Raw genomic sequence first — 14,015 nt, forward strand, 5'->3', positions numbered from 1 at the left:
GCCCAGATACCAGTACTCTCAGATCTATAAATCATTCTGAATGTAATATAAAATCAAGTCAAAGTAGGAATAAAAGGCAACTACCTCTATCGTAACCACCTTGGCTTTTGTCCTACTAGGAAATATGACAAATTAAGGCTTGAAGAGAAATCTTTTTTATGTCCCATCTTGATGAAATGAATTCCAAGGGAAATTTCTTCCAGTCTTCTATGAAAACCGAACAAATAAATCCCCCAGATAAAGAGTAACCACCACAATAAAAACCAAAACCACCTACCAATACTGTTTGGTTTTGTTTGTTTGTTTGTTTGTTTGTTTTTGGCTTCTGGTATTTCTCTGGGTTTTAAAATTATAATCACATGCAAAGTTCAAATCACAAATACTCAACGCAGTTATGCTTCACGCCACACTGGAAACAAATCTCCTTTACAGTTGTGCCTGGTTTGTTGTACAGAAGCAAAAGAAAAGTAGCGAAGGTACAGAGACTATAGAATAAGAATTACTTAATGAGAAGATGAACATTTAAAGTGATTTCACTTTAGTTTTCTACCCAATTATCTACCAATGAGCTAAAAGGAAGATACATATATATATGTATATTGAAAATTTAAAGGGAAAAGTTTTAGAGATATTCTTTATAAAAAAGATGCTTTATGAGCATATATTTATATCTTTAGAGAATGTCCTAGTAAAATAAATAAAATCAGGAATCCTTATAACTTGCCCTCGAGGCAACCAGCTACCTTCCAGATTATAAAAGAATCTACCTAGATGGGACTTCATTAGCCTAATCCTAAACCGGTTTATGGCAAATATATTTTTGTTTTCCTGTGTTTTTTTTGTCTGTTTTATTTTTATGAAGCATTAAGCACATAACTCAAAGTAACAGTAGAGACTTTTTTATAATAGTCACTACTGGGTTGAACCATTGGAAATCACTGACATTAGACTATTTTTGCCTACAAAATGGCAATTTCCTATAATCCAACCTTATATTATCCCTTATGTGGACATATTTGTACTCTTCAGTCTTATTAAAGGTTTACTAGCATAGCTGCAAATTATCATGTATTCATCACACAGAACTGTCCTCTCAGAATTTCACATACATTGCAGTCCCTGAGTTAGGCTACTATGACACGGACTAGTTGACTTGGGCACCTTTGGATCACCATCAAGGAATAGATACTCTGCTATCACTGGCTAGGTGGCAATTAGGCTACTTGCACAGCAAACTGTAAAAAAAAAAAAAAAAAAGCTGGGTTATTCAGATCATGAGACTTTGCAAAACTTCAACGGAACCAGCAGGAAGCCTGAGTCTCAAAATGTAGACCAAATTTTGATGATCTAGGATAACTTCTAAGCCAGGAATACACAAATCTTGTAGAATAACAGCTTCATCAGAAGGCATCACCTCTCTTTTGGTCCTCTTACAGCAGAGGCAAAAACCTAACTCACTGGAATTTATGTTTTTCAAGTAAATCATTGACTATACATCTACTGACTACCTATTATAAGCCACCAAACCATGTGGCAACAATTAGATGTCCACTTAATTTTTAATGCCATAAGTAAGCTATTAATGCAGAAGTGCTAAGAGGAATATTTTATAAACATGAATACTACAAAAGACAGGACCACGGACCTGCCCGAGATTCCGTGACAATTCTACATGACAATCAGCCTGTTGGTTACCCTCCTTCCCCCAACCCAGAGGGATGTCTTTTTGTGAAACTTCTCCTGAGTGATCTATGAGTCTTCTCTGCCTCGGGTTAAGTACAGGTTTTTTGCTTGTTTGTTCTTCTTGCTTTTTAAAGATTTACTTATTTATTTGAGAGAGAGAAAAAGAGTGAGAGAGCATGAGGGAGAAGGTCAGAGGGAGAAGCAGGCTCCCTGCGGATCTGGGAGCCTGATGTGGGACTTGATCCCAGGACTCTGGGATCACGACCTGAGCTGAAGGTAACCAATTGAGCCACCCAGGTGCCCCAAGAAGTACAGTTCTTTCTGGTACAGGATAGATTCAACGTGGACTAGTCCCTCTACAGAATTCCTCTACCAAAAACACCATTCCTGAGATCTGCTGGAAAAGGTGTAATGTCATAATGTCAAGCATTTTTGTTTGTTTTTTGGCCACCCATTAACAGTTTCTCCAAAATACTCAACTACACTGACACCATCACAGCAGTGTGACCACAGAGCGTGCATGCCGTTCCTCCCACTCATTCTTAGGACTAGTTTTGCATTGACTAGTGGGAACTGATGGCAGTAATGATCTGCCTTGCAAAGGCCAACAGACTCAGACTGAAAGGCTGAAACTCTCAGTGTATGACTTTACACTGAGTAAGTAAATTATATGTATATAGTCATTATAAACAAAGTTTCAAGTACTAGAAATTCTTAATCCCCACATAAACCATCAAGAGGGATGGACAAAGAGTTAGGACCGCCCTTTTTATAGCTTCTCAGGAGAAAACTATAAGTGAGGTTAGCATCTCTGAAAGGCAATTAACAGAGAAGAAAATCTGTTCTGTGACAACAAAGTGAAATGTCACCTGGATGGCACTTTAATAGGGAATGAGACAGTGAGTACAGGTTAGACTGAGTTTAAGGTCATCAGAAGTGAAGGCTTTTCTGAGAAACTGGTGCTGCTCCCCCTTGTGGCTATTTAGGCACATTGTAAATATGAATCTGTACAAATTTTTTTTTTTTTAATACTAAAATGTTAGGCTATTTAGACCACTTTTTATCTCCTCTCCTACACACTTTTTTCTTTTTTTTTTTTAAGATTCTATTTATTTATCTGACAGACAGAGATCACAAGTAGGCAGAGAGGCAGGCAGAGAGAGAGGAAGGGAAGCAGGCTCCCTGCTGACCGCTGAGCAGCGAGCCTGATGGGAGGCTCAATCCCAGGACCCTGGGATCATGACCTGAGCCAAAGGCAGGGGCTTTAACCCACTGAGCCACCCAGGCGCCCCTCCCACACACTTTTTAAGAAAAATGTATTTTGCCAAATAATTTAATGCCACTTAAATGTTAAAGAAAACTTACTGTGGTAGAATCAAAAGAAAGGACATCCACAACAGGGGGAGAAGTCTGCAAATCAATTACCTCAAGCTTTGGATTAATCTGTGTATATAGATAAGAAAAGTTAACATTAGTTTTTTCTACCATAAGAAACTGGATGCTATTTGTAACAACCTAGAGGGTATTTCCTAATATTCTAAAGTTGAATATATTGCCATATTTATGAATATGGATGCAGACATTTTAAACATAATATTAGCCTATCAAATCTATCAATGTATAAAAACAGATCATTAGGACCAAGCTGAATTTATTCCAGGGATAAAAAGTTGATTTTACATTTGAAAATCAATATAATTCACCTTTATAAAGGAATTTTTAAAATAAAATAAAATAAAATGACCCACCTCCAGAGATGCAGAAAAAAGTCCTAGCCAGTTCATTAAAACAAGAAAAGGAATAAAAGGTGATAAGATGTAAGAATTAGAACAGAAGAAATAAAATTGTCATTCATATGTAATTATCTATGGATTAATTCCAAGGGAATCTACTGTTAATCATTAGGACTAACAAGAGAGTTCATGAGATCCAAAATCCATACACAAAATCAAATTCACGTCTATACTTCAACACACAGAAAATGTAAATTTGAAAAAGACATCATTTATGGGGCGCTCTGCTGGCTCAGTCAGTAGAGTATATGACTCTTGATCTCGGGGTGGTGAGTTCAAGTCCCATGTTGGGCATAGAGCTTACTTTAAAAACAGTAAGAAACATTTTTTTAAAAAAGAATAAAAAGACATCATTTACAACACTATAAAAATTTTAAATACATCACAATAAACATACAAAGATGTGTAAGATCTCATGGGAAAAATAATAAAACTAACACGATAGATATTTAAAAAGACTTGAATAAATAGAAGGCTATACCACCAAAAGCTCCGAAACGGCACCCTATGTACATGGGAAATAAATACAAAAAATAAATATAGTATATGAAAAATAGCACAACAAATCAATAGAGGAAGGATGATTATAGTTGAGAAAACTGGCTCACCATATGACATACAAAAGTGGACAGTAGATAGATTACAAAACCTAAATGTTATGTTAAAACTAGGAACTTATAAACTATAAGGTAAATAAGAATATCTTTGTCACATGGGGTCAAGAAAGACATCTTAACAAGAGCCGCAAAAGCAAAGCCATAAGGTAAAAAATAACAACACCAAATTTTTAAAAAACCTAAGGCATCTGATGACATCAAAATTAACAATTTGTTTAACAATGGACACCACAAAGTTAATAATCTGATCATGGAAAAGGAAACAGATTGTGCGGTCTAAAACTGAAAAAGTAGGTTTTTCTTACACAGCTACAAATCACTGTGAAAGATAGTGATCCCAAGAAAAAAAATTATGGAAGAGAAAACCTAACAGTTGACCAGCAATATGGAGAGGTTTACAGAAACATTAGTAATTAGACCAGATTAAAGCAAAATGCCACTTGACACCTATTAGATTCTGAAAATGAGAAAGCTCAATGATGCCAGCCTTCTTTATAGCAGTACTGTTTATAATGGTGAGGACAAAACAAAACAAAACAAAAGCCACAGCTCCAAATCCCCTAATGTGTATCAACAGCGGAAAAGACACATAAGTCATGGTAATTACATTCACTGGAATCCTATACAGCAGTGAAAATAAATGAAATACAACTATGTACAACATACGTTTGTACAAATTCAGAATCCAAATGTATGACTCTCAGGATTTTAATTTCTTTTTAAAGATTTTATTTATTTATTTGAGAGAGAGAGAAAGCACACATGAGCAGTGAGGAGGGGCTAAGGAAGAGAGAGAATTTCAGGCAAACTCCCCACTTAGTGCAGAGCCTTACGTGGGGCTCGATCCCAGGACTCTGAGATCATGACCTGAGCAAAAGGCCAAAGCTAAATCTACTGAGCCAGCCAGGTACCCCACAGGATTTTAAGTAAAAAAAAGCAGTTTATGGAGAAATAGACTCAGTATGATTTCATTTCTATAAAGCTTAAAACCATCTAAAACTAAGTAACATCTAGTTATAGGTTAAAATGTTATAGTATATGAAAAAATGAAAGCAAGGGAATAATTAACTAGATTGGTGATTACTTCTGAAGGAGGTTACTTCAGAATTCAAGAAGACCAAAGGAAAAAAATTAAAAATAAAACCACATCATCACCAAATACTTATAAAGACTGTGCATATAAATTAGTTAACAAAGGGCAACAAAGGTAGGAGAACTCTGTATCAAATGAATGGTACCAGCAATGAGTATACAAGAACCTCAAAGAAGAAACTGTTGACTGGGCACTTAGGGAGAAAACCTTTTCTATGGAGGAAGCATAGGAAGGGCTTAAGATGGATCCCTAAAAACAAAGGTTTAGGAAACAAACCGGAGACAGAAATGAGGTGAAGAGCATCCCTGAGCACAGAGGCAGAATGCTGACATGACCCTTTTGGAGAGGGCAGCAATAAGACAGGTTGGCAAGGGGCAAGCTGGGAAGGGTGAAGGAACTGGGGAAGACACAGAGAAGCTGGGGCCTGCAGTGCGGTTTAGCAAGGTGAATCTGACAGAGGCCTGCAGAGCACCAAGAAGGACGTCGGGTAACAGCGAGAACACGGCTACAGCTGTTCCAGGACTGTGCTGATAAGGGCTGAGCCCAGGGAAAGAGGAGCAGAATGATTTTTTTAAAAAATTACTTTTATTAACATTTAATGTATTATTAGCCCCAGGGGTACAGGTCTGTGAATCATCAGGTTTACACATTTCACAGCACTCGCCATAGCACATACCTTTCCCAACGTCCATCACCCAGCCACCCTCTCCCTACGCCCCCACCCCCCAGCAACCCTCAGTTTGTTTTGTGAGATTAAGAGTCTCATAAGGTTTGTCTCCCTCCTGATCCCATCTTGTTTCATTTTTTCCTTCCCTGCCCCCTACAACCTCCTACCCTGCCTCTCAAATTCCTCACATCAGAGAGATCATATGATAGTTGTCTTTCTCTGATTGACTTACTTCACTCAGCACAGTACCCTCTAGTTCCATCCACATCATTGCAAATGGCAAGATTTCATTTCTTTTTTTTTTTTTAAAGATTTTATTTATTTATTTGACAGACAGAGATCACAAGTAGGCAGAGAGGCAGGCAGAGATAGAGGGGGAAGTAGGCTCCCTGCTCAGCAGAGGCCAATGTGGGGCTTGATCTCAGGACCCTGGGATCATGACCTGAGCTGAAGGCAGAGGCTTTAACCCACTGAGCCACCCAGGTGCCCCAAGATTTCATTTCTTTTAATGGCTGAGAAGATGTGGTATATAAATATGTGTGTGTGTGTGTGTGTGTGTGTGTGTGTATGTGTGTATACACACACAGAGGAGCAGAATGATTTTAAAAACACTTACCATGTTTGATGGGTATAGCTAGAGTTCTGGAAACAATAAGAGACTTTTATAATTATCCAGCCACTTGTGTTAGAGGTACGTGCCCAGGAGTGTCTGTGTCCCAGGAAAGGAGTTAGCACCATGCAGGATGAGGACCAGGGCCTATCAGCACCTCTGTTTCTTCCTGGCTGCTCCAGATAACAGAAAACACAGCCTCCTCCTATCAGCTCTGAGTCCACAGGGTAGGCCACAATAAGAAACCTGAGGATGAAACACCTCCCTTCCAATCTTAGCCTAGCTGGCCAGAGAGTGCCTGCAGATATTTTATTCTCTTTTATCTACTGCCACCTAGTGTAGACATGAAATCACTTACCTATGAAAAATACAATCTGGTTTTACCCTCTGAAATTGGAACTGCTCAGAAAATCTAAATCCCGTGGAAACAGCATCTCTCACAGAGCAATCCGTAAACTTCTCCAAGGTGTTAAACTCTTGATGTGACTAACAAGTTGCTGCCACATACGTTAAATGGAGCAGAACGTTCTTACTGAGTAAAACTCTACAGTCTTCTCCAAAAGAGAATGTGTGTGTGTGTGTGTGTGTGTGTGTGTGTTGCGGCGGTGGCGGGCAGGGAGATGCTTCTGGTAAGGCTCTTCACCGGCTAACCTCCAGGAATATCAACAGTCCATCCTAGCTCTTTGTCCTTATTAAGGGAAAGAACCACATCATAACTACACTCGCCTTGACGTGGAGTAGACTGCCTTCTGAGGGGCTGAGTTCTCTCTATCACTGACCGTGTCATTGAGGGGTTTGTGCAGGACAGAAACCTTGTGCAGCATCCCATTCTGAAGCCCTGTGTACCGCCACAATGAGGTGTCCATAAGCACAAGGACTGCTACTAACAAAATTCAGAAGGACAGGAATATGCCTATCTTGTTCTTTGTTGCATACTCCAAAGCTAGTACAACATCTAGCACATCCGTACTTACTGCTAACACAGCAGCATTTAATTTTGATTATTTTGAAGCATTACCTCAAAATGATTAAAAGCACAAAATGGAACCAGAGTGTTTGGGTTGAAATGCAAGCACTGCCATTTACTAACTTTAAGTTTTAACTTACATGTGCCTCAATTTCTCAAGGAACAAAAACAGTACTTCATAGAGCTTTAAAGGAAGATTTAATGACAACTTATATAGGCTAATTAGAGTAACTCTGTATGTACTTAATATTGCTATTATTACTAATATTATTATGTAATCTCTGAAGAACATTTATTGAGGCCCGAAACAACATAAACATATGCCATGATTAGAAATAAAATACAAGATTTGTAGAGAAGTGATCATTTTTTATCCAAAATTATGCTTCTAACCTTAAGAAAAGGTTGAGATAAAAACCCAATCTCAGACCTGAAGACTTAAATTGGTCATTTTTCAACAATGGATCATGGCCAGACTGTCACAAATTATTATTTGTATTAAAACCTGGATGGTTTAGTCATTAAGTGTCTGCCTTCGGCTCAGGTCATGATCCCAGGGTCCTGGGATTGAGCTCCGCGTCAGGGTCCCTGCTCAGCGGGAAGCCTGCTTCTCCCTCTCCCTCTGCCCCTGCTTGTGTTCCCTCTCTCGCTGTGTCGCCCTCTGTCAAATAAATAAATAAAATCTTTAATGAATAAATAAATAACTATAAATAAAAATAAATATTAAAAGAAAAAACAAAAGATGGAGTGGCCGAGCCAGAAGTGCCACAACAAAGATCTGCAAGTCAAACCAGTGGGAAGCACATGGGGGGGACCTGTCCCGCGCAGCTGGAGCTAGGACTGCATGCTGCGTGCTTTCTTTCACGTGGCCTTCTCTCTCTCGTTCATTCTAAAAGCAACCTGCTAACACCCTCTCTATCCATGTAGTAATTAGTAATTTACACATTTCCTCAGCTGGAACCCAGGTCTAAGACTCCACCTTCAAACAAGCAAAGCACAGAAGCTGGCAAATGGGTCACTTTCGTAAAGGGCCTCTGTCACCCAGAAGGCTGGGATTATGCCACTCAAATGAGCTTCACAGAAAACACACAAAAATATAAACCACAGGAATTCTCTGTTGCTTCAAACTCAAAAACAGAAGACTCATGGTTACTATAAAAAGAGCCAATTAGGAAAATTAACTAAATCATTTAGGAGCCATTTTTTCCTACATCTTTCAATAATACCTTTTTATACGTTTTTATCATGAATTCTGACCTCAAAAAGTTTTTTTCTAATTTCAAATATTTCCAGAGTAGCCGATCATATATAAACTGACCTTGCCTAAATCTTTGAGGGGAGGAAAATCAATCCCGCACATTTAGCAGTTCAAGGTCAAATATGCTGATCATAAATGGACACAGCAGTATGACATCTATTCTGATTCATCTCCTTCCATCCTAGGGGATATTGTCAAATTAATGGTTTTTTGGTTCTAGGAGGGATCCTTGGACATTAACTTGAAGCCTTCAAAAAAATTTGATATTTACCATTTATTTCTAATATTAAAGATATCCTCTGTCCAGAAAACTTTACACCCTTGCTTACTATAAGAACTTTTCAAGGAAAAAGAAAAAAAAAAGGCAAACGGTTGTTCATATGCAGCATCCTATCACTTTTCTGGTATTTTATAGCACGTGGTCTGTGGATGTTTTACAAATATACGTCACTCTGTGTACTTAATTGAAGCAGCCGTGAGTGCTTGATAGATCATTTAAACGAGGTGCACAGAGGCGGACATTCTTAAGGCCACAAACATAATTCAGTCATACTGCTCGACATTCTTTATAGTATAACTGAATTCTAATTCCAGGAGGAAAGGTTGGTTTTTAATAGATTTTTCAAGTGTACATGTGAAAATTATGGTTGAGAGTGACTTTGCATGACTGGGGTCATCTTGACCCAGCCAAGTAAAGTAGCCCAGCCACTTTTACTGCTTTCTGGCTGCTGTCAGAGCTGAGCTTCTCAGACAACTTGTTGACATTTTCAACAAAGTCCAGCACTCTTAAGTGGGCTGGGGCTGACAGCAAATCACAGAGAAAATAACTTGGGTGTCTACTGCAGGGGTAGTGTGGTGTCATGGAAATATCACTCAATTAGGAGCCAGGAGACCTGGGCTCAGCCTGCAGCTCTACCCCCCACGACTCTGGAAAGGTGGCTGACTGGCTGACTGGGCAGCATAGACACTGAGGACCAAGCCCAGCCAAGCCCCAGAAATGCTAGAGTAAAAAATACCACGAGTCAATAACCAGCTGGGGTAAAACAAGAAAAGGGAACTTCAAATATATTTTACATATACATTATGTGAACACATGTGATCCCAGGGAATCCACAAATACATACACCATTGTAGAAACTGAAACAAAAATGTGATGAACCACAAATTATATTACATTCTTTCTTTCAAAGAAATAAAAAAAAATACAATAATCATCAATAATCATGATGATACAGTAACAAGAAGTAAAGACATGGTAAATAATCTGTTTAGAAGAACTGGAAAGATGGTCAGAAGACGGAAGGACAAAAATTATAACCAAGAAAAAACTAGAATAGAAATCCCCAAATGAGGCTAAACAAAATCTAGAAAATAATCCAAAAAACTCAAAAAAGTTTCAAAAATGTAAATGTACACACACACACACGCACACTGTGACTAACCAAAACCAAAATCAAAGCGTGGACTGGGGGGCAGGCATGGGGATCGTGGAAAGAAGTATGGACCCACTACATAAACAGTGTGTGGGGTGACTGCGTTTCCACTCAGGAGTAAGTGTTAAGAACTCAAAACAGCTACTCTCAAAGCAAAGCAAGGCTCTGTTGATGATGGAAAAACAATTCAGATAAATAGGTAATAGTGATTTCCAATATCAGCTCTTGGGAGGAGAAAGAGGCTTAAGAATAATTATGCAAAATGGGAAGAAACAGACAAATACTAGCCAAGTATCCAGCAAAGATGAATTCTGACTCTGAAGAGAGTAGAACATTTAAATCTATAGGACCTAGGGGAACTTGTCAACAATGACCTACAGCTAAAGAGATAATTGCATATTTGAAAATACATGTAGACCAAGTAGGCAAATAGTAAAATGATTCTCAGTGATTAGGCTTAATGCCTAAATTCTCTTCTTTTTACTGTCCACAACATTTTTTTCTCCTATGGTCATAAAGAGGCTATAAGATACCTATTCCAGGAACTGTTATAAAAACTCTTGCCTTTCATCCCCATTCTCGTGATAGCCATCACAGATGCTCTCTAAACACATGAAGAGTATGAGCTAATCCAAGCTAAACGGTCAACTCTGGCCTTAGGTTTGATTTCTCATTTCCTATTACAAAATTTTTTGTGTCACTGACACAACTTTTAAGCTTTATTTCTAGACCTTCAAGCCGTGAATCTGAGGCTTCAACAGAATTACACACTATAATTACTTATAGTTTTGCTGTATTATTGAAAATAAGTGTTTCTCAAAGACCTGCTGTTTTAAGACATAATTAAGTTTTATATAGTAAAGTATAATTTCAAGCATCTAGTTGACCAGTTGCCCCAAAATGTACACTTGCAAACAGGCAGTTGACTGGGGTGCAAAGTACTCACTTCAATGGTCTCGATTTTCCCTTCGTGGGGATGTGGTGTCCTTGGGTATATATCAGCAAGATGAGGTGACGCATCAAAATGTAACCTTTTGAGATTTCTTTTTATCATATCCTTACAATTCAAGTCATCAAAATTAGTCCTCCATAATAAGACCTATAAAAAATTAATACATTGGCACTTAAAATTGACTTGCACATAAAACCAACAGAACTAATTAAAAAAAAAAAGTTTACATGATTGTTCCTCAGACTAGGAAGGCTGAAATATACATTTCAACTGTGCTACTAGTTCCCACTACTACTTTTCTAAGGGTGAGAGAGATTTAGCACTTTCAATTGCCTTCGTGTCCAATTTAGAATTTATGTTAAGAAAGTAACGTATTCCTTTAAAATACTCTCATGTTTTCAAAGTTCAAAATCATGTTCTTGGCAGTCCACCTCACTCAGTCCATCTGCCTATGGATGACTTTGGACACTTCCTCAAAAATGCAGATTTGCTACATGAACAATTTATATTTATCATCCTCAAGGGGCTTAACATTTGAAAAAAAGACCTAGAGATAAAAGGTGAGGCAAGAGTTCAAGTGGAAGTGCCACACCCGCACTGGGACCTCAGGAAATCCCACATATAATTAAGTGTCAAGAAGAGCACAAGAAATAACCACTATTTGAGTTCCAGAAAGTGTCAGAACCGGTACTAGTTCAGCAATGAGACAGCAGACTTCCTGGCATTAAAGTAAAATATAAACTCAGTGATAATCATCTTAACACCTACAAAGGAGCTGGTTCTAAGAATCCTAGCCAACGTGTTGGATCCCTTTACCCTCACCAAATCAGAGAAGGAGCTGAAAGATTTACAAACCTGTGCGTCTGCACCTCCTGAGCTAAACAGCTCTCCACCTTTTGAAAATGAAACAGTAAAGACGGGTCCCTAGGAAATAAATGGAGATTTGAAAGAAAAAAAAAAGCACTTGGTATTGTTTTCTCATAGCCAGAAAGACTGTATGAATTTTTCATCCTAATCTATGTAGACGATGTATGCAGTAAGTCTGATAGAACGTATCCAGTCAGTGCCAACTAATGTAGGCGGAGTAAAGATAATCAAGGAACCAACCCAATTATATCAAAACACATACCAATGATACTAGATTAAAAAGGCAATACTAATACAACTATGAAAATACACTTTCTTTCCGTTTAAAGAAAAGCTTCTAAACGTGTAAGTGAATAAGAATGTCTGTTAAGATTTTCTGGTTTTGGACTCTTTGTTCATCAGATCACTAGCAGAAACCGAAGGACAAGTGTGTAAGGTAATCTGGACAAAGGCCATTTCCTGACCACAAAGGGCTTCGCAGAGCTCTCCCCTCACGCGGGAATAGGGAGTCACTGAGAGTTTTGCCAGCAGGCGGGAGACAGGCAGAGAGCTGTGACTGTGGAACACTGGGATCACGACTGTCAGAATGATGAATTCGGGCAAGAATTAACGTTTGGAGCCCATTGAGAAATGAATGCAGTTATCGAGGTGAGAGGTAGGGAGAACCTGAAATTAAGCAATGACTGTGGAGTTGGGCAAGTCACAAGATGCATGGCCTTTAGGTCAATTTTTCCATCAAGAGTAACTCTTTCTCATCTCAAATATATTACTAGATGGTTTGTTCTTAATGTCCTTAATTGGTGTAAGCAACATTGGGGGGGGAATCATTTTGTATTTTTCAAGTAGATCATCACACAGACTTGGGTTATTATAGACTCTTAAACATCTTCACTCTAGACTGAAAATTTTCATCTTTGTGTACATTGTTTTCCTCCTAAAATATATTTTTCCTATTATTCTGAATTATTATTACCCTATATTATTCTACGAATATTTTAACCCTTGACCACTTTTATTGGTTGTTTATTCAGCCTGAATCCATGGATATACATGTATCTGAACTAGTTAGTGTCTATTCCTGCTTTGCTCTAACACAGCTGCAGAACAAATGATAAAGCAAAGCAGGAAGCCAGACAGGATATGTGAAGGCAGAAAAGAACCCCTTCTCCCCTAAACCACAAAGCCTATTCTATTTATGGAGATAAACAGATCATACTTGGTTAAAAGGAAGTACCTAGTACATCTTAAAACAAAACAAAACAAAAAACAACAAAAAAAAAGAGGATGCAGGATGTATTCTAAAAAATTTAAAGAAGTTTGAATATTTACCCAGAAAGAAGGAATAGTTTACACTTAAAAGCTGTTTTTGTTTAGTGCATTGTATGCTGGGTGTGTTTGTGTGTATGTGTGTGAGATTGAACAGGCTCAATAAATAATAAGCCTCTCCCTCACTGGGTTCTAAGTCAATTAAAAATTAACACATAGGAATGTCATCTTTCTTGCTGCTGAAGGCTTATAAAGAAAAAATGTGGCTTTATCTGTGGGCAAATGGGCTGAAGAACTGAATCCCAGAATGAGTCACATTTGAGTACCCTGTCACAGGCAAGACTGAACAAAGGCAGGCATGCCCACAAGAAATACCAGAGAAAAACACTGAGGACAGGCTCCTAACAGAAGGCACTGGGCTCTCCTTGTTGACTTTCTCCTTCTAAACTCACCAATCAGATTAATGAAAAGGAATGAGTGAGAGGGTGTGCAAGGCGAAGTGGCAGAGCCGTGGACAGCCTCCACATGAGGGGAAAGATCAGAAGTCAGGAAAATGCTTCTCCATCGCTATCAGACCAGGCAAATCTACGTTACATACTGAGGAAGCCAGCAGTGGAGGATTAATTTCAGGGCTACTGAAAGATACACACTGATTTTGATAAGAATTATAATAAGTAATATTTCTAAGAGTTGCTTCCAGAGGATAAAAACAAGGCCCTGAAAGCAAACATTCTATGTGAGTCATAATGGTAACGTGTGCTATACCTGGAAAGATCAAAAAGATATATAATAAACTGGGCCAACGCCTT

General features: G+C 38.3%; 1 protein-coding gene across 6 annotated transcripts in view; it reads right to left on the reverse strand.

The window, feature by feature from the left end:
* The window catches only part of POC1B (POC1 centriolar protein B), a 97,356-nt gene that overhangs the window by 36,819 nt on the left and 46,522 nt on the right, over positions 1-14,015 (reverse strand). For 5 of the 6 annotated variants that reach the window (XM_045082977.1, XM_045082974.1, XM_004748566.3 and 2 more), the window contains 3 exons: positions 11,929-11,997; positions 11,068-11,220; positions 3,049-3,126 (listed from right to left, as the gene is read on the reverse strand). In XM_045082977.1, the coding sequence (XP_044938912.1) occupies positions 3,049-3,126; positions 11,068-11,220; positions 11,929-11,997 (300 nt within the window). The remainder of the gene's footprint in view (positions 1-3,048; positions 3,127-11,067; positions 11,221-11,928; positions 11,998-14,015) is intronic. The other variant, XM_045082973.1, reaches the window with a different exon arrangement.

Source organism: Mustela putorius, unplaced genomic scaffold, assembly GCF_011764305.1.
Source record: "Mustela putorius furo isolate JIRA1106 unplaced genomic scaffold, ASM1176430v1.1 tig00000640_pilon_pilon_pilon, whole genome shotgun sequence".
Taxonomy (NCBI): domain Eukaryota; kingdom Metazoa; phylum Chordata; class Mammalia; order Carnivora; family Mustelidae; genus Mustela; species Mustela putorius.